General features: G+C 34.4%; 2 protein-coding genes across 4 annotated transcripts; one reads left to right on the top strand and one right to left on the bottom strand.

Annotated features, from left to right (window-relative positions):
• Positions 1–424: 424 nt before the first annotated feature.
• LOC105342981 (UPF0538 protein C2orf76 homolog) lies at positions 425–8,998 on the bottom strand. 2 transcript variants are annotated; one of them, XM_034453328.2, is made up of 5 exons: positions 8,815–8,998; positions 5,463–5,513; positions 3,841–3,878; positions 1,001–1,091; positions 425–819 (listed from the first exon to the last, which is right to left on the bottom strand). In XM_034453328.2, the coding sequence occupies exons 1-5, from the start codon at positions 8,981–8,983 to the stop codon at positions 743–745; spliced, it is 426 nt and encodes a 141-aa protein (XP_034309219.2). In that variant the 5' UTR covers positions 8,984–8,998; the 3' UTR covers positions 425–742. The 2 variants fall into 2 exon arrangements, with proteins under 2 accessions (XP_034309219.2, XP_034309221.2); XM_034453330.2 differs by lacking the exon at positions 5,463–5,513.
• LOC105342997 (transcriptional repressor NF-X1) lies at positions 8,802–23,560 on the top strand. 2 transcript variants are annotated; one of them, XM_066074070.1, is made up of 23 exons: positions 8,802–8,940; positions 9,406–11,092; positions 11,516–11,677; positions 12,108–12,185; positions 12,632–12,734; positions 13,183–13,254; positions 13,810–13,949; positions 14,203–14,293; positions 14,574–14,782; positions 16,480–16,611; positions 17,092–17,171; positions 17,636–17,744; positions 17,908–18,027; positions 18,390–18,469; positions 18,587–18,691; positions 18,777–18,905; positions 19,293–19,369; positions 19,751–19,846; positions 20,286–20,423; positions 20,677–20,743; positions 21,162–21,307; positions 21,832–21,939; positions 22,815–23,560. In XM_066074070.1, exons 2-23 carry the CDS (start codon positions 9,430–9,432, stop codon positions 22,951–22,953), a joined length of 4,044 nt encoding a protein of 1,347 aa, XP_065930142.1. In that variant the 5' UTR covers positions 8,802–8,940; positions 9,406–9,429; the 3' UTR covers positions 22,954–23,560. The 2 variants fall into 2 exon arrangements, with proteins under 2 accessions (XP_065930142.1, XP_065930141.1); XM_066074069.1 differs by lacking the exon at positions 8,802–8,940 and adding an exon at positions 8,971–9,173.
• The last annotated feature ends 209 nt before the right edge of the window (positions 23,561–23,769 follow it).

Below are 23,769 nucleotides of genomic sequence, written 5' to 3'. Positions count from 1 at the left end.
TTATGACCTTAACCTTAGACCTAAAAACTCAAAAGGTTCAAGATCACTGCACGCCCTTTACCCAAAGGCACTCTGTGGATGAAGTGTGAACTAAATTGGGCCAAGGGGAGAGAAAATATGCTCAAGACAAATAATCTCAGAAGCACAGTTGAATGAAAGGACAGACTGATCACTAGGGTACCTGGGGGGGGGGGGGGTCTCTATACTTGAATGGTAATTGATTTATGGTAAGTTGCAAAAACAATATTTCTTAACAGCAATAATCAATATTTCATATCTTAGATATCTAACTTTTGCATTTGCAAGTGCACCAGATTGCACTTTATCAAATTCTAATTCCTACCTATATACCATTATCTCAGAATGAAACAATAATTGCCAAACTCATTGTAAAATTCATTTAAATATAAATGAAAACCAATCCTCCGTTGCGCCACATTTTTAATACATGTATCATCTACTGATTACAAAAGAATCATATCAACGAATAGCATTATTCACTTGTTCACTATATTTTTCCTTTTCACATCAACAAATTCCTCACTGCATCCAGTTCAATCCCACTATATAGGCAAAAATTTACCAGTATTATGGTTCACTGTTGTGCGCTGTTTGTAAAACCACAATGGCGCTTGATTGAGTAGAGATTCCTGCTGTTGGCCATGGATTATATGGCATGAGTTTGTATTGGTACTGTCAGAGATATTGTTGCATTGATTTGGTAGTGTAAAGAATAAAGTGATCACCAAGCATGGCGGGGATTCTTCTTGTACTCAAGATAATCCTCCATTTTGAAGAAGGAGATCTCCGTCTCATTATCTGACAACAAAATAAGACAAAAGCACTAACTTCATTTCAATGGAGCAAACATGCTTTTTAGCAAAGAAAATGATAATTACTTGTAAATGGTAAACCAAATGTTTTTCAGCAAGGTTTGCAATATTTAGTAAACAATCTGTCAGATTGATGAACCATAAAGTCTAGCTGTAGCAGCACCTACCTACTCCATTTCTTTTTAGTGATCTGTCCTCTTTTAGCATGTTTAGAATCAACTTTTCATCATCCTCCAAGTTCATCACTGGATTGTTACTCTACATTACATGTAAAAGTTTGAAGGAGAATAAGAATCAAAGTATTGAAAGTACTGATTATGTATTTTCACATTTATTTTTAGTACCGTATTTTTTGAAAATTAGGTCGATACGGTTTATTGGGCGAAGGAGGCCGTTTTTAGCCAAAAAATAAAAAGAAGTATAATTAGGTCGACTTCGAAGAATTGGTCGAAAAACTACCGCTAGTTCTAACTAGAACTGTCCTAATGGGACTAATACCCCCACTAGGCTAATTTCAAATGGGACAAATAATTGAATTGAATAATAAAGGTTTGGAACACATACCAAAAAAAATTTCTAGAATTGTAAAAAAAAAAAAAATTAGTTATAATAACAAAGAAAAATTAAAATCAAAATTGTCAGAATTTCACTGTAAATACATATCTATTTACAAATGTATGTATTTGATGATATATTTTTTTAATTTAATTGATTTAAAGAAAAACCAACAAAATGACAATAACCCCTCCCTTTGCAGTGAATAGAAATACCAGTAGCCAAGCAATGCTCTTCTGTTAATAAAACTTTCAATATTTTTTTAATAAGAGTCTTGACAGATGCAATTAGTTGTTTCAAATTTTCCTCACTTTCTCCTATGGCACAGTGGAACTCCATATCAGAAAATTGATCCCATAGGACTATGATTTTCTTTGATGAACTTGTTAAATTCAATAAACTCCCAAAACATTACCATAATTACCATACTATGTAAAAATATGTAAAAAAAAAAAAAAAGAAAATTTAATATCACAAACAATTTTAAAATTGCCAAAACACTACAATCATATCAGTAATTTTGAATTTCATTTAAATTAATGCCCAATAGGGTCACTTCATCAATTTACTTGACAAATAAATTTAAACAACCTCTAAAAATAGTTTAACTTCTTAAATTAATCATTTATATTTATATTATTTATTTCTTTATAATGATAGACCTTTTGGTTTACATGAAACAGTTTTAAAATAGCCCCAAAACCATCACCCACTTTACAGATTATCAATTTCCCCTAAACACATGCTCCATCTGAACCATGGCTCAGATAATGGCTCCCTTGGGACAAATGAATTCAGCCACACTTGTCTTTGATGTTCTTATTAGCTCCTAAGAATTTATCATTGACGAACAAAAACTTTGCATTGTCAGTTGATAGAATACTTATAAAAAATAAAAAAAAATTTATTAATTAAGACATAAAGACAAAAAACTTCATCTGGAAGTATTTATATAAATATATTTTAGAGTGTTTTCTATTAATTAATTAATAAAATCTGTAAGGATTACCTCCCTTACTTTTCAACATTAGTGTACAATATATAGAATAAGGAAAATGAAAACTGTCATAAAATCATTAAATCTTGTCTGATCTTAAAAAAAATTGCAGGTGCACATCTTCAGATGGTGTTCAACATATGTACAAATTTTCAAACTGTTCCATGCAGTAATAAAAAATTCTATAGGGGGGACAAAGTTGCGTCTACAGACAGACGGACAGACGGACAGGGTGAAACCAATATACCCCCCTAAACTTCGTTTGCGGGGGTATAATGAATAAATGGTTTAAACCAATAACGTTATCATATAGTAGCCTTTAATCTTATTTCACAGTTTTAAACAAAAGGGAAATAAAATGTATTTCTTGAAAACATCGTAAGAAAATGTTTGAAATTGCATCAAAATTTTCAAACCAATTAATTCAGTACGGCCGGTTTTAATTTATAAAAAGATCGTTTTTTATTACTTCCCTGCCATGTGTACAAACTGGTGTTAACCGGGGGATAGTAACCTAGCCTGGAGGCATGACTACGGTAGCACATGCCACCCTGTGTCTCTGTGTGACTTTTTACTGTGTATATACACACGAGTCAACCTCTGATCTTATTGTAGCCTGTGGGCATGAGTAGCACGTGCAGAGAGTCAACTGTGTATAAACAAAGTATACCCAGACTGATTTCAGAGACACCTGGCTAAAATTTCATGGGAAGTTTTATGTTGAATATACAGAAAAAAAACTTGTTCATGTATTCTATTATGAAAACAAATTGTTTTTTTTTTTAATTTCTACCCGACGATATTTTTCCCCCGTAATTACCCTTTGTACGGTTCTCATTTTACTTTTACCGCGCGAAATCGATTTCCTGTTTATCGTAAGCACATGATTAAAATGCATGACAGCATATAATAATGATCGAAAGATGATTCAGTCAGTGATCTAAGTAAGAATTGTAAGAAGAAATAAATCTATTTACATTTAATTTTGTTTAAATGATAAATTACTACAGTATATTGATTAAAATCCATACGATTTTTACCCAGAAATTCAAGCTGTATTATAGTAAACACTCATGATTTTATTGGAGGGTTGCATAAATTTTTGCAAAATTTCATATCAAATTTTCCAACCAAAAAAAAACAAACATAAATTGGGCGAAGCGATGAATAGGGCAAGGTCCACGTGTCAGGGAAAAAAAGTATCGACCTAATTTCCGAAAAAAATACGGTATATACTGAGGTTTCATATGTTGCTCCTTAAATAATATTATTCAATTTACATAAAATGTCAGATAGATATCAAAATAAGCTTTGTTCCTAGGTTTATAGATTTAAATGTAATTTAATGACTAAATTGAGCAAATCAAAGGAGTTTCCTAAATGTTCAATAAGAAATGATATTTCTTTGCTAAAATTTTTAATAACAAATTAAAAACAGGCCTGGGTGATATTGACCTTGTATCCATAAGCTTGATGGGAGATCTTCAGAGTATCTGAAAATATAACATGTATTAATAAATCTTTTTTAATTATGTTCATAAATGTGGTTAAAATACAACAGTTACTGTAACTTAAAGGAATATACAAGCATCTTAAATTTAAAAATCAAAGTACTAAAGTACTGACGGGAGTTGATTTTATCGATTATCATTCATTTCAAAATCAACTTATCTTGCGTAGCAATCAGTTTCTAGTCTGTATTTAAATTACGCACATTTTTATAAGATGAATTTTCCGACAAGAATTTCGAGAAACCCATATGAATCATGTTAAAGATAGATTTCAAACTATGTATTAGTAATCGAAACAATTCTAAAAATTGTATGGATCCAAACACTATTGATATCGAACTCTAGTCTTGTTCAACCAGACGCTCAGCTGTCTCCGTTAATCTCCGACAAGCAAGAGAGCCTCTCTGTCGGAGATTTACGGAGACAGCCAGCGTTTGGTTGAACGAGACTATATTAAACTCTGGCGTAGTAATACATGATACTACAAAAATATCTACATTGTTAGTATTATATAAAATCTGACTATTTTCAAAGTGTTTATAGATAAGTTTTCTTGAAAAACAATGCTTCAGCATACATTACATCGTATTTTTCTATTATTTTCAAGAACTAAGTCTTGTCAGCGGTGATGATTTGTGCTTAGGTCCAAACACTGTTTCATTTTCGGTTTGTCAGAGTAACTGCATAGGAGAGTTGATTAAAATCAACTCCCAACAAGAAATCATATTGACGCAAGCGTCAAATGGGCCGCAAAAAATATAATTGTTGTATAAATCATTGGTTGTTTACATAAAAACACACCACAAAGAAGAAAAAAAGAGTTGGTTGTACTAATTTGTATGGTAAATTTTAATATACTTTCAGCAACTTGTTTTGAAGTTTAACATTTTACTATTATCATAAAGAATCGATTTCGTTACTGTAAGCATTTCTAACGGAAATTGTATGATCATTGCCATAGTATGAAGTAATGGAGAACACATTGATTTTTACATTACTCTAATAAAAAGTTCAACTTATCATTTTTCTCTTGGAGATTATGTATTTCAAACCATTTTTTTTTTGGTTTTTTTTTGTTGCATTGTATTGAATGAAAACTTAATGCATTATATAGTCATTTTATTTGACACGGCACATAGAAATTCAAATGTATCATTTATATAAAATTTAATGACATTCAGGTCTTTCGTATTTCAGGTCTTTAGTATGTCCCGCATACCGATCCTGATGCATTGTTTTGAAAAGAATGAAGAACTCCGAAATTTTCCGAATAGATTATAGTCTCGATAAAAACGCGCCAAATACGACAATCTACTAAGTATGACCTACTTTTCATTTACGAGTAAAACAAAAAATATGTGATATTTTCTAAAAGGCATAAACATATTTCTACATGCAAATTTACGTTTAATTCATAAAAATAAGCATAGTATTAATTCTATTAAAAAAGAACTATCCCGCAGAAACGCAGTAACAATATTTAAATGTGTATCAAATAACGGACCGCCTTCCGGCGGCCCGTAATAATAACATTTTATTTTTTGGTCTTCAAAATGTTAAACTCACCAAATGAATAAGTCTTAAATGGAGGGGGTAATCCAGGTCTTGTTGAAATATCTTTAAAAAAAAACAACAACAACAACAAAAAACAACAAAAAAATGTGAAAATTAAATCAACATGATCAAGACAACAATACATGTAGCAAATGAATGTATATATCGCAAAATCAATACACAACAGTCAAACTAGTACATGATTTTATTACAGGGAGCTTATTAGCTACAAAAAAAATTCTAAAAAAGATCATATACTGTTGATTTCTCATTTTACCCAACTACTTAATTCTGCTATTTAACCATTTTGCATCGCAAGAATATTAAAATTGCGAAATGCCAAATTTTAATCATTAGTTTACATCTAACAAAAACAGCGAGATTTTTAAATGTGCAAGGTGATATGTGCTTCACAAATATTACAGTTTTAACTGCTACAAGCAACCGCGAAGTTGGAGTTAAATTTCCCAGCATGAATTATGAAGGACTGTCCAAGGATTCGGTGATGGCATCTTATTAATAATTACTATTAACATATAGCTGAGTAGGATCATTACAAAGATTTAAAGCTATACACGCTATAATTTGCGTCAATTTTGAATAACGGGGAAAATGTCTGTGTTGGATTACTAATTATAATAAAAGTTACCTTTATGCTGTTAATTATAATGCTCAATTTGATCACGTAACAAATATATCAAATATTAAACAATAAAAAATATTTATTTTCCTGCCAGGAAAGTAATGCCTCCTTGTGAATATCAATCTATCACGTGATATCGACAGCTAAATTTAGTCTATCATACCAAAACTGGTGAAGGGTCAACATCTTCATAATCGTGATAGTTTCACAAAGGGAAAGGATATTTCAGTAAAGCAAAAATTTGTCCAATATACGAGTACAAACAAGAGAAAAAAATACAAGCCTGTGAGTAAATATGAATACTTCCTTCAAAAAAATGACGTAGACCTGTGTTTTTCCCCTATGTGCTATTTATAGATCCTATAAGTGTTAATGCAGATGTAAGGGTATCGTGAATGACAAACATATTTTACTCATTATACATGTATGTATTTCAAATTAACAACTGTTAAGCATATCAAAAATCAAGTTGGATATTCAATTAGGCAAACAATAACGACCACCTAGTTCTCCGCGGACATGCGCAATGAGGTCGGTTTCGCTCTTCCTTCATCAATATTCATGAAAAGGTATATTTTCCTTGCAGGAAAATAAACAATCAAAAATCTATATCTTTGTAACGAGATGGAATTCACCATTGTAATTTACAGATTAAGGATAACTTTTATAAGTAGACAAACACATGCGTTTACACTGTCATTCAAAATTGACGTAAATTATAGCGTGTATAGCTTTAACGTGCTCACGCGTTAATTTGCTCCAGAAAGTTCAATTCAATTTCATCAATTGACCCCAAAAAGGGACATAGCTTTTGTTATTACGTAAGTCAGCTATAAATTATCACATTAATCATCATGCATGCTCACATGGCCATACAATCTAATTAAAATTAGATGTTAGATCCACTCCCTTAATCGCTACACAAACAGTGTTTGTGTAGCGAGTAAGCGAGCAGATCTAACATTTGGTGTTTGTGTAGCAAGTAGGCGAGCGGATCTAACATTTGGTGTTTGTGTAGCGAGCAGGCGAGCAGATCTAACATTTGGTGTCTGTGTAGCGAGCAGGCGAGCAGATCTAACATTTGGTGTCTGTGTAGCGAGCAGGCGAGCAGATCTAACATTTGGTGTCTGTGTAGCGAGCAGGTGAGCAGATCTAACATTAATTTTGGTGTCTGTGTAGCGAGTAGGCGAGCAGATCTAACATTTGGTGTCTGTGTAGCGAGTAGGCGAGCAGATCTAACATTTGGTGTTTGTGTAGCGAGTAAGCGAGCGGATCTAACATTTGGTGTTTGTGTAGCGAGTAGGCGAGCAGATCTAACATTTGGTGTTTGTGTAGCGAGTAGGCGAGCAGATCTAACATTTGGTGTTTGTGTAGCGAGTAAGCGAGCGGATCTAACATTTGGTGTTTGTGTAGCGAGTAAGCGAGCGGATCTAACATCTAATTCTAATCAGATTGTATGGCCATGGCTCATTCTATGACCAAAACAAGGAGTATTATCATGCAAGATCGACTCTTGATGTTACTAGGATGACAGCAACTATAGCTGTTACTATATAAATAGCGCCTGTTTGGGAGGGTAACAGTTGAAATTGATACCCCGAGGAAACCATTGTCAACCGACGCGAAGCGGAGGTTGACAATGGTTTCCTCGGGGTGTCAGTTTCAACTGTTACCCTCCCGAACAGGCACTAATTATTTTATTATACTGAATGTCTTAATTTTAGAGAATTTTTTACTGCTTTTATATGAGTCAAATGATGTGATTCTACGGCGAACCTTACACGCATAATTTATGCGCGTGTAACATTTCGTTGTGTTACCCGTTGCTAAGTGTGTTGCTAACGCTGAGGGTAATATTATATAATTAGTGCCTGTTTGGGAGGGTTACAGTTGAAATTGACACCCTGAGAAAACCATTGTCAACCGACGCGAAGCGGAGGTTGACAATGGTTTTCAAGGGGTGTCAATTTCAACTGTTATCCTCCCAAACAGGCACTATTTATTTTGTTATACTGAATGTCTTATTTTTTAAGAAAATTTTACTGCTTTTATATAGGAATAACGTGAATTCTACAGCGAACCGTACGCGCATAATTTTCGCGCATGTAACATTTTTTAATGTTACCCGTTGCTAAGTACGTTGCTAATGCTGAGGGTAATAGTAAATATTATTAACTGCGTCTTTACCAATCAGATTTCAGTATTTAACATGAAAGTATAACAAAACGGATTATCAACTGCGGCTTAACCAATCAGATTTCAGAATTTATCATGAAAGTATAACAAAATAATTTATAACGTTATGGAATGTATCTATGCAGCCTTGCTGACAATGAGCAATGGGCCTAATCACTAGCCTGCTTCCACATCAGACATTAATTGAAGAAATAAAGTAAATAAATAAAAATCTGTTAAATAATTAGATACTATAGAAAAATGATAAATATTTTCAGATCTTACAGTTGCCTTAATCAAGTTAATGTACCACTAATACGTCGCTTCATTCAATAAAAATAGTTGTTTTAGGTTATTAACCTTCAACTATATAATGCCAAGTCAGGAAAATTTCGACGAAATAAATAAATTCTGGAATACACTGGTTCAAGTGAACTAAAAAGAACTTAGTTTCGTTTTCCCAGAGAAACCACATGGAACCGGTTGAAACATCGCAATCAGTGCAAAATCGTTATTTTTCAGTGGACATTTTGGGGGTAAACTTACCTTTCCTGACAAAGTCTTTGAAGTCTGCGACACTCTGTGTCAAGTCAACGTCATGGTAAACAACGTGCTTCAAATTTCGATGTTCAAACGAACGGATTAGACGTATGGTAACAGTCGCCATCAAAGGTAAGCGTTCAAGTGATCTCAATTTCAAGCGCTTTTCTGACATGGTGTTACGGGTGTATTATGAAATTTTGACGAGTTCAATATTGCCCAACATCGCAACTTGTTGCGATAAAAAAGATAACAACAACACTTAAAAAGATATTCACTGTAGTTAATTTAATGATAAATAATGAGTTGTTTGCCAATTTAAAATACACAGAACTGAGCAGACTACAAATTCAAGTAGAAGAGAGGTATGTTAACCGAATTTCCTCGAATTTTTTAGACGAGCCTTTATTTTCACTTTCCATTTCAACTGTATATTGATGTGGCATTAATCCGATGACTGAAGTAAAAATCAACTTTTCTATGCATGCTTTATTTTCATTTAGCGTAACTTTTAACAGGGGTGGTATGTCTCTGCTTTTAAAGGGAATTTAAGGGATTTGATTTCGTATCACATATGGTATATTTCTGTTCTTTCAGATTCACTGAAGACACAGGTCAAAAATGTCCTACTACTATCAAACAGATCCCTATCAAAGCTATGAAGAATATGATCCTCAGAATGGACCATATTACCCTCCTCCAATGCACATGCCTCCTCCTCCTTTTTTCCAGACACCCCCTCCTGGTCAATTTTATGTTCCTAATATGAACAGTTTTCCTCCTCAAAATTATGTCCAGGGTGGGGAGTTTGTTAATTCTGAACTTAGACAACAGTCAACCGGAGGAAATTCATATCATGAAAATGGTGAAGGTAAACAAAATAGGCCATACTCCCAGCAAGGTAGTTCTAAAGAGTATCGCACACAGTCCGGCAGAGGTCAAAGTTATAGGAGAGGTCAAGGACATAGAGGGGGTCATAAGCATGGATATGACAGAGATCAAGAAAAAAATTATGATAGGCAATTTGATCACGGACATCAAAGAGATGCAGGATATGAGAGAAGTCAAAGGTATGAAAAAGGTCAAGGTCGTGGATATGGTAGAGGCCAAGGTCATGGCTATAAACAAGGACAGGGTCAAAGAAGTGAAAAGGGTCAGAGGGCTGAAAGATATGGATCGCCAGTTCAGGATAAAGATCACAGACACACAAGAGATGGGGACTTTGGTGAAAAACATAGGGAAAATTATTATAAAGAAGGGAAATCAAGTAAGTTTGAAAAAGGAAAAGACAAGACAAGTGATGGTACAAGCGAAATATTTCATAAAAAATTAAAGGATGTTCAAAGATCGAAAAAGAGTTATGAAAGTGATTGTAATTTTAATGTGGAAAAATTTGATCAAAACTCGCACCCAACTCACAAGGCGGAGAAAGCAAGAGAGACATCTAGTAATAGCCAGGATACAGACAGCGGGGTGGTAGAGAGAAAAAGTAAAGCCTATAGTTCTGATCAGGACTTCTTTGAAAAGAATTTTGCATCATTTAGTAAAAAATCGACCAATAAGCCAGATGTGACAGAAATTGATCATTGGAGAGGCGAACGAGGCACTAAAGGGCACAATGAGAGACCTAAAAGTGGCCACCAGGGGTTTAAACACAATCAGCATCACACAGAGGATCAAAGAAAGGGTCAAAATAAGAAAGGGAGCAAGTATGATGGCTCTGATCAACAAAAAGAAAATACACGTAACAGAGAGGAGTATCAGTACAGCCGAGACCGTGCTGACAGGAAACCAAATAATCCCAATAAAAAGGATAGCAGACAAGGTCAGAGAAATAGTCCTAGGGATCACAATGCAGGCAAAAATGAAAGTAGAAAAGGGCGTGACTATCGTGACGAAGGAATTACACAAAGCACTGCTGCAGGAAGTAGGAAGGAATTTGTCCCCAAAACCAAAGAGAGGGAACATAAAGACTCTAATGGCGAGAGTACAGAATCTTTCACGAATCAGATCTGTCAAGCAGTAGTGGAATGGGATCGGAGAACGATGTCTGATACCATGAGCGAGACGAGTGACGACATCTGTTTTTCGGGCGAGACTAGAAGTAACGCCAGCGATGTGGAGATGTCGAAGAGACAAGATAAGGATAAGTCTATTCATTACAAACCAATGAGGAAGCAGAACTTGCTATATCAGCACCAACAGCAGAACCAGAAAGGACACGGCAGGAAGAAACAGGTGCTGCTCAGAACAGCATCAGGGAAAGTGGACGAGAGCCAGAGAGGTAAGGCCCCAGTGTTCTCAGACTGTTTTTACAAGCAGTTATTGGTGAATCATATTGGTACATGCTGCTTTCATTAATCATTGATCATAAACTAGTACCCATAAGTATTGATAATAAAAGCTCACAGTCAAAGTCTTGGCCCCTGTGATGCAGCTAAATAGCCAAAATTTTTGTATATTAAATTTTTGAATGATATCAATGTTATTCAGAATTTACTCCTTTCAATGAATGGAACTTTGAAGATCACCCATGCAGATTGATGTTAATGAAAATTTTGTAATCTGAGGAAAACATATTGTACAACTTTAGAGTTTTAATTTCAAAATAATTTTAATGAAATGTTTAATAAATATGAAACTTGAAAGTACCGGTATTGTGAGTTATTTAAATTTATATGGCTGACCCTGAAGTGTGTTTTGACAGCTCTACTGATAGAACAGCTGACAGCCGGTACTTATGAGTGTATGGTGTGCTGTGACACGATTCGCGGACAGAACGCCGTGTGGAGCTGTAACGGATGTTATCACATCTTCCATCTCCGCTGTATCAAGACGTGGGCCAAGTCGCCCACAGCTCGCATTGAAGGTGGGTATATAGTAAAATATGGCTACAATAATCACTAAGTCAGTTTCATTCCCTCTTAATATAGACGTGTCATAAATTGTCATTAGGGTATTAACCGATGCGTCAAATTAATTATGGCTTTAGAAGGTAAAGGGTATAATGCTTCAGGAGGAATAGAGTTAAATGTGTGAGAAATCTTAAAGTAACCATAGGTTTAAATTTAATGTGTACGATTTTTTTTACCTGTTAAATATGTTTCTTGGTGTACATGGTGTTACAAAATGTACAAAGCTCTTTTTGATCAGATACACTGATTCATTCATTTATTTAAATAAATACCACTCCTTTCATTATTATATATATGTTATATAACAAAAGAGTTTTGAAATAGAATTACAGAATGCATAGAATTTGTTTTCTTTGAGTACATGTTTTGTATCTGATTCTGTAGGCGTGGACAACGGATGGAGATGCCCTGCTTGTCAAAACACGTCCGACAAGATTCCCAATCAGTACCGCTGTTTTTGTGGTCAGTCTTTCATCTTGAGAATATGTACACCATAAATTAGTATTTGCATGTGTTGTTTTTAAAAAATGCAAATTTAAGACCATCTCTTATTGTTTACAGAGTAAACAATGTCTGGAATATAAGATTTCCTGTACTTAAAACGTACATGTATTTAATATAATTTCCTGTGAAATTATTGCTCTTATCTGTTGTTGAGAATGATCACATAAAGGATGAATGTCTTTGTGTGATAAATCTTTGTACATTTGATTGATGACTGCAGTACTGCTATTTTGCAGGGTAAATTAATAAAGACAATTAAATAGGTACTATATTAATTAGATAATAAAGAGACATGCAAATGAAACAATTGCCATTATCTCACCAAACTATGTCACTTTGCCCTTAAGAAACTCAGTACCGCAGTTTCAATGAAGGGGTTTTATTATATTTTTTGTAATTGACAGGAAAATGCCGGGACCCTGAATGGAACCGGATGGAAACGCCTCACAGCTGTGGAGAAGTGTGCAAGAAAAATCGTTCAGCAAGATGTAAACATCACTGCAACATGTAAGTTCAAATTCATTTTGTGTGCATAGATAATGTACATTTGTGAATGCAATAGATGCCTGATGGTCCATATTTTGAAATTTAACCTAAATTTGGGCAAGGGAAAGAAACATACATGTCAATCAGATTGAGACTCCTAAGACAATACACATACATGTACATGGTGTTTTTCAGAAGGGTGTCATTTATCCTGCAACATGGTTTTTATTGAAAAAACATCTTTTAAATGAGCAAGAAATTGTCTCTGTAATTGAAACTATGATTATATAGATTAATTACCTTTAAATTCTGGAATGATTACATTAGGCTTTATAATGCATGTACATGCACCAAACAAAGCTATGTTGTTTTTTATCAGCGCAAGATGCTGTTGCAGAATGAACATTTGTGTGATCCATTTTCCATATTCCTTAAAAAATGAGTTTTATGTTCGTTTTCTCCATTTCAGTCTTTGTCATCCGGGTCCCTGCCCACCCTGCAATGCTGTGGTCACCCGCCAGTGTCTGTGTGGCAAACAGAGGTAAATATCTATGTGACCCAGGTTTTGATGTCATTCTGTGGTAAACATCTATGTGACCCAGGTTTTGATGTTGTTCTGTGGTAGAACAGGTCCCCTGGGTCAGTAAACTTAGACAATCTAAATTTTCACTATGTATTTTCCTGTATGTCAACATCACAACTCAAATTTGTTCATCTTGTTAGCTGAACTTGATCAATTTTATTTTGGGACAGCCAATGATAATCCAGGAGTAGATAGTGGTTTGAATATAGGAATTTCCTTTATAAAATACCCCTTGAATGTAGATGGCTTTTAGGAAATTTTTAGTGAATTGAATACTGTAAGCGTATCATATTCGGCTGTGTATTCTAATTCTAATGTTTTTTGGTGGAATTCAGCTTCTACCTAATCAATTACATCACCAACTGTCAAACATATTCTGTACATATAATAATAAATAGGTGTACATTATTGAAAGCACTAAATCAAATTCACGCTAACCTTTTGAAAAATCATTTTGAACGTGCAAAATATTGTATGTTTACAATATGTGTGATTTCTTGTTTGTGATTTCAGTCAGTCCATGAAATGCAGCAGTGTAGAAATCTTCAAGTGTTCCAGCGTGTGTGAGAAACAGCTGAACTGTGGCAAGCACTTCTGTAAGGAGATCTGTCATGAAGGCCCCTGTGACCCATGTACAGAGGTCATCAAACAAGGTAAAAGGTCACAACCTTTCATGTTTAATGTGAAAAATGTTTATTAAATTGGATTATCCAGTTCATTGATTTTCAAATTGGGATCGGTTGGAAAATAATCAAAATTAATACGAAAGGAATCTGATGGAGTTTAAATTTTATAAAGGACAGAAGCTGAATGTCAGTAAACTTTAAGATTTACTTAATCTTTGAAATGTGTGATTTTTTGCAGTCTTAATCATACAGATTCATGCATGGATTATTGATTTTACAGATTGCTATGGCAGTCATGAATCAAGGGAGGTAACATGTGGCAGCAGCGAGTCCTTCACTGAGTCCTACAGCTGTGGCATCAAGTGTGACAAGTGAGATAATTGTTCATGTCTTTCAAGCTAATGACATGTTTATATTACCCCTGTTTTAAACAGCTAGATTTTAAAATCTTGCATTTATTTATCAGACAGTTTTGAGCCATATGAAATTATAGCCAAAAAAATTGGTGATTGTAATTTTATATTCTCGCGATTGAAGTCGCGGAATCAAGTACTAAATAAGGAATTGACAGTATATGAGGAAGCCAGAAAATGTTTGATATTTCTACATGTCCAAGATGGCTCTTCATGTGTATTTATACATATATAACAGGACACTGGGTTGTGGTAACCACAAGTGTGAAGACACCTGTCACCCCGGGTCTTGCCAGTCCTGTACACTCCTCCCAGAGGCCATCACCACCTGCCCCTGTGGGGCAAGGGACCTGGCCGACCTCAGCCCCACCCCCAGGCAGTCCTGTCTTGAACCCATACCCACATGTGGGGGAAAATGTCGCAAGCCTCTGAAGTGTGGGCCTCCAAGTATGTATATGTTCATATTATTGTAAACTGTGATATATCATTTATAAAGCGCTAAGCATAGCTCAGCGCTTTATTGGTGTTAGACTTCTACTTCTGGTGCATCGAATGACTGCCCCCTATGAGCAGAAATATACATCATTTAAACTGATTGGGGAACCAGTTTCATGGGTTTACGCATGACTGCAACGGCTATTGTGAATCTAATGTGCAGGGCTTACGTACATCACTGCAGGAGCTGCTACGCAGTGATTATAGTCAGCCTTCGGGTCGATTTATTAAGTTATAGTGAAACTTCAAATGCGCTTCCGTAAATTGGAATTCTGGGAAGGAATTAAACTAGACAGTAGTAGAGTGTGTATTCTCTTGTCACCTAAAATGTATATATATTCCAGTGTCTGAGTTTCTTAGCTTTTAAAAAAGCTAATCTTGTGAGTGCATAAACAGAAGCTGGAATGTAGAAAAATCAAAACGACTTGTAAATAGCCACATATAGTTCTTGGTGTTCGCCGCTTTCCTCACAGCACATATATAAGGAACTAAACACTTTAAGTTTGCATAGTAGATCTCATCTGTGTGGACGTATATTTTACGTCGCTTACATTTGTTACTTAGACGCAACAACTTACCAGATAAATGCAGTACATATGCAGAAGAAGATTCACAACATCAATTATAATGGTCAATGCAATACCTTTATAAAGAAAATGCGTATAACGACAATACAAGTGCAGACATTTGTCAAACAAACGTATTTAACACGTCGCACACAAGGTACAGATGTGAAATAAAGTGTAACAAAATCAAAGGCTTTTATATAACATGATTCAGGCAGGTGCCCATTTACAAGTCGTGTTCAGCTTTGATTTAAATTAACTTTAAGTGTATATGATAAATCATAATATACATGTATATTTAAAAGAAACGTAATTTCGACCAAATTTTCTTAACCAAATTAAATTAAATAAGGATAAATTTTGGATGAGTACAACTTAAATGCCATTTCGACCCTTCTGGCATTAGTTACTTTCAATCAATATTAATTAACATTATGTCGATAAGTCTTATTTCTAACTAAGCTTGCACAAAGTAAATTTCCTTTAGACCCAAGCTAGGTTTGCGCTTTTCAGTACTTTCAGTACTTTGATTTCAAATTTAATTTATACAGAATATAAGATTGTTTTTGCAGCTAGGTTTGCTGGTGTCAAGATTTTCCACTCTTACTTATTGTTAACTTTTACAGTTATTTTCAATTGCTGTTTACATTTCATAGCTTTTGAATAGCCAGATTGACATGTAGATAGAAATTACATGACAATGTAATCATATTTCATTAAATGCATACCGGTATATAAATTTGTAAATACATGATATATACTCTTGAATTAAGACTACTGATCATATACATTTAAACAGTTAGCAAATTATTAGTTTAAGCAATTAAAACAACAGTCTGGTACTATTTTAGCTGGGTTTCTTTGTGTTTATCCTCATTCAGTTAAAGAGATATCTGGTAAAAATGTGTGTCTGTATGTAAGGTAAAGAAAATCATCTCTTACACTATCAATTATGTTAGTATACCCGTAATTTGGTAAATTTTTCAAGACTTTTGACACCACATTGTGTATATTTACACATTGTATATTGTGTTTACACTTGTGCTATCTTATGTATTTGATGTGTATGGTCTGCACTTGCAGAGAAGCCGCACATTTGTGAGCGTAAATGTCACGAGGGGCCCTGTGGATCATGTGACCTAACAACAGAGCTGACCTGTCGCTGCACAAAGTTCAAGAAAGAGTTCCCTTGTACCGAGGTCATGAAGTTGAAAGGTACTGGTGAATTTACGAACTTAATATGGAAAAAAGCTAATTACTTTATTAAAAAGAATTTAAGAATATGCTTGCAAGAGGGGATACTTTTGATGTATGTAGAGTAATGCCAGAGATCAATAGCATATTAAAGTGGAAAAATAGAATTTAATAAAGATATTTAATTTATAGGACTTATAATTTTAACACATAGTTTTGCTGTATACATAATACCAGAGAACAATAACAAATAGCCCCAATGAAGCTTAAGATGATTCAAAATAAAAATGTAAATAGAATTGAATAAAAAGATATTATAATAAGACATAAATTTGAACAGATAGTTGTGCTATATATGAGGAATCAGATGTACTTACACTTAGCTGCAATAATGTAGCCCTCTCCGATTTTTTATATCTCCCAAAAAAAAAAAAAAAAAAAAATCGGGAGAGGGCTACATTATTGCAGCTAACTTACACTGTGAGTGTGGTTTGTTTTCAGACCGGGTGTTCCTGTGTGAGAGGAAGTGTAACAAACTTAGGTCCTGTCAGAGACACAAGTGTGGGCAGCACTGCTGTGTGGTATGTAGCATTGACCCCTTCTGTATGGTGTGTAGCATAAACCACTGCTTCGTGGTGTGTAGCATTAACCACTGTTATGTAGCATGAACCACTGCTATGAGGAATGTAGCATATACCACTGCTGTGTGGTATGTAGTCTAAACCACTGCTGTGTGGTATGTAGCATAAACCACTGCTGTGTGGTCTGCAGCATAAACCACTACTTTATTATGTGGTCTGCAGCATAAACCACTGCTGCATGGTATGTAGCATAAACCACTGCTGTGTGGTGTTGAGCATAGACCACTGCTGTGTTGTGTGTAGCATAAACCACTGCTGTGTGGTATGCAGCATAAATCACTTCTGTGTAATATGCATCATAAACCACTGCTGTGAGGTATGTACCATAAACCACTGCAGTATGTATGTGATCAGTATGCAGCTATGTTTCCTATTGTCATCAGCTTTGACCGGTTTTTTTTCAGTCAGAAGACCATGCCTGTAATTTGATTTGTGGGAAGAAACTTCCGTGTGGTCTACACAGGTGTGAGGAGCCTTGTCACCGCGGCAACTGTCCACCATGTCTAATGGCTAGTAAGTCAATCCAAATGTCTGCGATTTTAAAACGTTAAGAATATTGGAAAAGAAGGATTTTAAATGATTAACCTCAAGACTATTAATAAAGAATGGCATTGTTTATGTACTTCTATACGCTGTAGGTTTTGCTAGTTGTTATTCATATAATTCTATGCTCTAGGTTTTGACGAGCTGCCTTGTCACTGCGGGGCTGAGATCATGTACCCGCCCATTCCCTGTGGGGCGAGGCCGCCCGAGTGTCACCAGCTGTGTAACCGTGTTCACGCCTGTGATCACGATGGTAAGCGAAGTCAATACCAACCTGTTCTTATTCCTGATTCTTGTGTCTAGATATCTCAGAAGTATATCTGCCGATATCGCTTGTTATGCAAGTTGTACAAGTGTAGACAACATTTATTTTACATTTTTAAAATCCTATCTGAATCTTATGGTTGATTTGTTGAGATTAAAGAGAATTGGATAAAATGAAAACAAAATTTATATGCTTTAGATTCATAAGTCAAAACAAGAGGACTGAAATATAAAAATTATTTTTGGGATAAAACAATACATGATCTAAATGAAAAGGCAATGGTTCATGGGTTGTTTTTGGATGAATTATGATGTAGAATTATGATGTTTATTAAATAACTATAATTTTAGTGCAACATCGATGTCACAGTGATGAGAATTGTCCCCCTTGCACAGCTCTGACTGAGAAATGGTGTATGGGAAAACATGAGGTATGTGATTCTCTCTCTCTCTCTCTCTCTCCGCCACTTTAACTTCTTTGGATCTCTATCATTTATGTATCCTTCAGTTTCAAATTATGCAATATTCCATGTTCTATCTTGTTACAGAAACGGAAAAACATCGCTTGTCACCGAGACAACATATCATGTGGTTTACCCTGTAATAACGAGTTACCTTGTGTACAACACAAATGTACCAAAGTCTGCCATAGCGTAAGTCTCCTCATCCTCCTCAATGTGACAACAGAACAAGCAACAAGAACCAATCACAACAATAACTGTTTCTGTTTCTCTCTAGGGTCCCTGTCAGGCCGAAGGGGAGACGTGTCGACAGCCGTGCCACAAGAAGAGGGCGAACTGCAGTCACCTGTGTATGACCCGTTGTCATGCCGACGATCCGTGTCCGTCCATCTCTTGCAAAGCAGAGGTCAGTTATCTTTCTGTTGTTGTATAACTTCTCAGAGGTCAGAGCTCCTTTCTCTCTCTCTCTGTATGTTTATCTCTAAATACCTTCTTTATATAATTACCTCTGCATCTGTCCATCCATCTCTCTCATTCTCACTGTCTCTCTCTCATTCTTACCATGATGCTTTTAAGAGGTTACCTCTCTCTCTCTTTTTGGTCACATTACTTCAAAAAACTTTCGACAACCATGATAATAATAAAATTAATCATGAAATATATTGGCAGAGAATAATAAGTGATTATGTTGTTGATATCAACCATGTTTTACAACCTACAGTGTATGCAGGACTAAGAATCTCTTTTTGTACTAACTAAAGGTTATTTAAGTTATGAGTTGCTATTTTTTCAGGTGAAAATAAAATGTAGCTGTGGAAACAGAGAATCCATGGTAACCTGTCAATCATTGGACAACAAAGAGTTCAAAAGGTCAGTCAGGGTTCAAAAGGTCAAGCACACTTAATTTTAATCTTTAAAAAACTTCATGTACATACTTATTTAGTATTTTCCATAAAAGTGTTGCATTATAAAAGGGAATGGGTTTAGTCTATTTCATTACAAGACTTTAGTATAGATTGATTGAAACAAAAAGGTGAATTAAAGAAAGTGCTAATAAGCATGTCAGGTGAAAAATCTCTCTTGATCTTAAAATCTCTCAAAATACATGTCAATAAACATGTGAAATGAAGGTCTGTTGAAGATACATGTACATGTAAGAGTTACAATACTGTTACAGTATTACTTAGTTTATACTTTTAAAAGACCTTTGCTCTTTGACCCTCATAAAGACCTTTGCTCTTTGACCCACAGTAAGACCATGCAGTCAATAGCCACGTCCCTGGGGGCTGGACAGAGTGTTGATATATCACATCTGACCTCCGGCAAGAAGGCCAAAAAGCCAAACAAGTGAGCACTCAATGTTTCATTTAAAATGTTTCTGATTTTGAAGAGCTGGGTGGTCTAGACCATTTTAAGACTAAATGAATCTCCTTGAGAAGAAGAGCTCTGTACAAATATAGATTTGAAAAATATTCAAACTTTAAAGCTAAAATATTGAAATTTTTTCTTTACTAATAAATAAAAATTAAAACAATTTATTTCTATAGAAATATCTCTTCAATTTTAAGCTAGATCTGATGGGTAATTGGTGACCACCCAGCCTATATTTAAAGAAAAAATGCAGACAGATATTGAATACTTACTTCAGTTTTGAATTAATTTTGTAAATGATTAGGGACGGTCAAAGTACATGAACATGCATCTCAGATGTGGTTTGTTGTTATTTGTAAATAGTGTACACAACTTTTGTGTAGACAGGGTAATTTACCTGTCGCTATGGTTACAGTGTCCTGGAGTGTGATGCTGAGTGTGCCCTGATTGAGAGGAATCGGCGGTTAGCCCTGGCCCTTGAGATCAAGAACCCTGACCTCGGGAACAAGCTGGGTACACCCTCGTTCTCAGATTTCCTCAAGGATTTTGCCAAGTAAGTTTCAAGATTACCGTATTTTGCTGAATATGCTGAACAAGATAAATGTTTGTATAATACATTTGATTATGTGTGTTGTAAGTGTGACTGTGTTTGAAATTATGAAATTTAATCCTCTTAAATCAATTATGGGTTGCCAAAAGAAAAAAAAAACCATGATCGAAATTTAGAAATTTTTGCTTTTACAATGTGTACTACAGATTTGTCATTGTCAAGAGATGATATATATTGTTTTATTTTACATTGACAGAAAAAATCTTCATTTTGTTGGAGGTGTTGAGAAGAACTTCAATGATTTGGTGCAGAATGCCAAAAAGGTACATACATGTATAGGACTTGTACATAGAACATGTCTGTTATTTAGGAATTCATTAAATTTTGAATAAATTCCTTAGTTTACGCGAGTACTTAATTCTGCAATTCTGCTGTTTTGTTTCAGATCACAAGAATATAAAATTGCAATCACCAATTCTTTGTTCTAATTTCCTATTGTTCAGAACTGTCTAAAAAATAAAAAGCAAGATTTTAAAAACTAGTGAGAGTTGCTTCTTGCAATTTTACACGGAAATCAATTCCTCAAATTTAATTAGGAATCTACAGTATTCCACAATAGTTTTGTGAAATAGATTAACAAATTTGTTTAATTAGTTGAATTGGGTTAACTGCTGTGTAGGTTATGAAAAGTCTTAAACATAAATGTTATGTTATGAATTCATTTCCCATTCTTTTTGGCAGGCAAAGCAGGCATATCGGTCGCACTCTTTTCCGTGCATGAACCGTGACCAGCGGAGACTGATCCACGAGCTGGCTGAGTGTTATGGATGTGAGACTCAGAGTTACGATTATGAACCCAGCAAAAACGTGGTGGCCACAGCTCACAAGTACGCAGTGTTTTTATTGTATACAGGGAAAAAGGCCTCACATGATTTTTATGCATGTTACTTTTTGTTTGAAAATGTGCGAAAATTTTGTGTCAAAATCACATTAACTAAAGGTTTTTGCATGAAATTCATGCATGTTACTTTTCGTCTCTTTCTCATGCAAAGAATTCGAATGAAATTCGTGCAAATTTCAAATGAGATTCATGTGAGCCACTTTTGCTTGGGTAGCAAATTTTTTACAGATTACAACTAAAAGAGATGGTTTTACTGCATCAAATCATAATTGACAATAATTATAATCATCATGAAAATTTTATCATTGTAAAGTTATGGTATATCTGCTTATTTTTGTGATGATATATCTTACTTATGAAATCAAAAATTTAAAATGACAAATTCAGATTTTTAATGGACAGATTTAACTGTACCATACTCAGTTTTTACAAAATTTGCAAAATGCTTAAAGATATTCACTGTATGATATGTTACATGGTGTATTTGTTATTGTGAGCAACATTTTTCAGGGATAAATGCTGGCTACCCAATGTGACCTTGACCTCGTACATCCAGAGAGAACTTCACCCCAAGGCCCCGGTCCCAATCCCCCACAGATACAATGAGACAACAATCAGGTAAAGGGTCTATACATATTTAAAAAAAACCTAAACCAAGCAGTGTCTTTCAGAAAACCATTTGTTGGTCAATGCAGAACACTTCTCTCTCAATTGATCTTTGCAAAACAGATGTATATTTTCTTTCTCTCTCTCTCTCTGTCTCTCTCTTTCAAATAGAACAAAATCTTTACCTATACATGAACATGTACCTTAAAATTACAGGCACATGGTGTTAAAAATTTCTCTTTTTATAGAGAGGTAAATTTCCTCTTCTACATGTATACTATTGAAAAGGTTCATATTCACTGTCCCGCTTTTCAAATTTGATAACCCCACTCCAAAGAAGAGGGGATGTACAGTTTTATCCTTGTGTGTCTGTTTGTCTTTAACAAATTTCTGTCACATTTTTCTTAGCCACTTTTAATCACAAACGTTATTTTTGTACCAGACATCAACTTTCTGTTAAATGACTTTTTTTTTTAGCTTAAAATTTTTAACAAATTTCCATCAAAAGATATCTCAGCAATTATTCATTGCAGATGGTTAAAATTGTAATAAACTTTTTGTTTTGGCATGCCATATGGTAGGAATCATTTTTCAGCAAATTCGATGTCAACTTCCTGTTAAATGTCGACTTTGTTTAGTTTATATATTCACATTAGAGCACTGCTTAGAGCATTGGCTTACAGATATTTTGTTTTCAAAATTTATTATTATAAATAATTATAGTAGTACATGTACAGGAAATTATCTTAGCATGAAAATAAATGTTTTTGACACCAGGTGCTTGTGCTAAACAGGGCCATTGTTTGGAAATTCCTTGCATGAAAATTATTTGCATTTGAAATTACATGTTTTTTCAAATGTCATCTTTCATTATTTTTCATATTCAGAGAATCTGCTTTAGCTGCAAAACATAGCTGCGAGGTGCTGAAGGACAAACCGATAGAACGGGTTCAGAGGTCAAATAACACCAAGGAGACGACCCCGACCTCTAAAGTGATTGATTACTTTGACTTTTCCACCCAGTGAGCAGTGCCATTGAACTGAAAGTCCTTACATTTACTTTTCAGGGAATGTTTCATTTTCTTGTATGATTGCATATACTGTTCCTTTGGTTTGGTGTTTTATTTTTTTTTTATCAATTTTGTGATAAAAGAGTATTTTTCTTTATTATAAGAAAATTAAGTACTCTAGCACAAGAGTCTTTGCAAGAGGACAAAAAAGTGCTATATGAATATCTATGCATTATTAAAAAAAAGTTTTAATACTTTCAATTGTCTATGTATGAAATTTTTTTTGTCAAGTTGTGAAAAAAAAAATTATTTATTTTGCAGTGAATGTGCAATAAATTAATGTACAATAATCACATTATACAAAAGCATATTAGTTAATAATTATACAGTAAAACACCTATATAACGAAGTGCCAGGGATAGGCGATTTTGCTTCGTTATAAAAGTAATTCAATATATCCGTCAAGTTTACAACATGTATTCAAGTCACAGGAATTGAAAATCACTTCACTAGTACTGTAAGTGTCAATCCATTATAAGCATGTTCCCTATAACCATGTTTTACTGTATATCAAAATCAAAACACTGGGCATTGTATTAAAAAATATTTTATGTCAGTACCATATCAATACAAAATTTTTAATTTTTTTTTTTTTTTTGGGGGGGGGGGGTGTTGGTACAACTTATATATTCATAATGTACTTTATGGTATAAAAACTTCAAAAATTTACATTTACTGTAGTTCCTTATTACTTTAAATTAAAGGACAGTTTTATGTATACTGTAAATTCTTTAGTTTACGCGAGTACTTAATTCCACGAAGCCACTGCTCT

The sequence above is a fragment of the Magallana gigas genome, chromosome 10, assembly GCF_963853765.1.
Source record: "Magallana gigas chromosome 10, xbMagGiga1.1, whole genome shotgun sequence".
NCBI lineage: Eukaryota > Metazoa > Mollusca > Bivalvia > Ostreida > Ostreidae > Magallana > Magallana gigas.
The sequence above is the reverse complement of the archived record's forward strand: the minus strand, read 5'-3'. Positions and strand labels throughout refer to the sequence as shown.

Excerpts from the sequence above, each read along its gene's own strand:
- LOC105342981 (XM_034453328.2), bottom strand. The coding sequence starts at position 8,983 with ATGTCAGAAAAGCGCTTGAAATTGAGATCACTTGAACGCTTACCTTTG. Across the intron at positions 5,514-8,814 it reads CAAAGACTTTGTCAGGAAAG|ATATTTCAACAAGACCTGGA; the intron begins GTAAGTTTACCC and ends TTTTTTTTAAAG. Across the intron at positions 1,092-3,840 it reads ATCAAGCTTATGGATACAAG|AGTAACAATCCAGTGATGAA; the intron begins GTCAATATCACC and ends CATGTAATGTAG.
- LOC105342997 (XM_066074070.1), top strand. The coding sequence starts at position 9,430 with ATGTCCTACTACTATCAAACAGATCCCTATCAAAGCTATGAAGAATAT. Across the intron at positions 18,028-18,389 it reads TCACGCCTGTGATCACGATG|TGCAACATCGATGTCACAGT; the intron begins GTAAGCGAAGTC and ends CTATAATTTTAG. Across the intron at positions 20,424-20,676 it reads TTCCTCAAGGATTTTGCCAA|AAAAAATCTTCATTTTGTTG; the intron begins GTAAGTTTCAAG and ends TTACATTGACAG.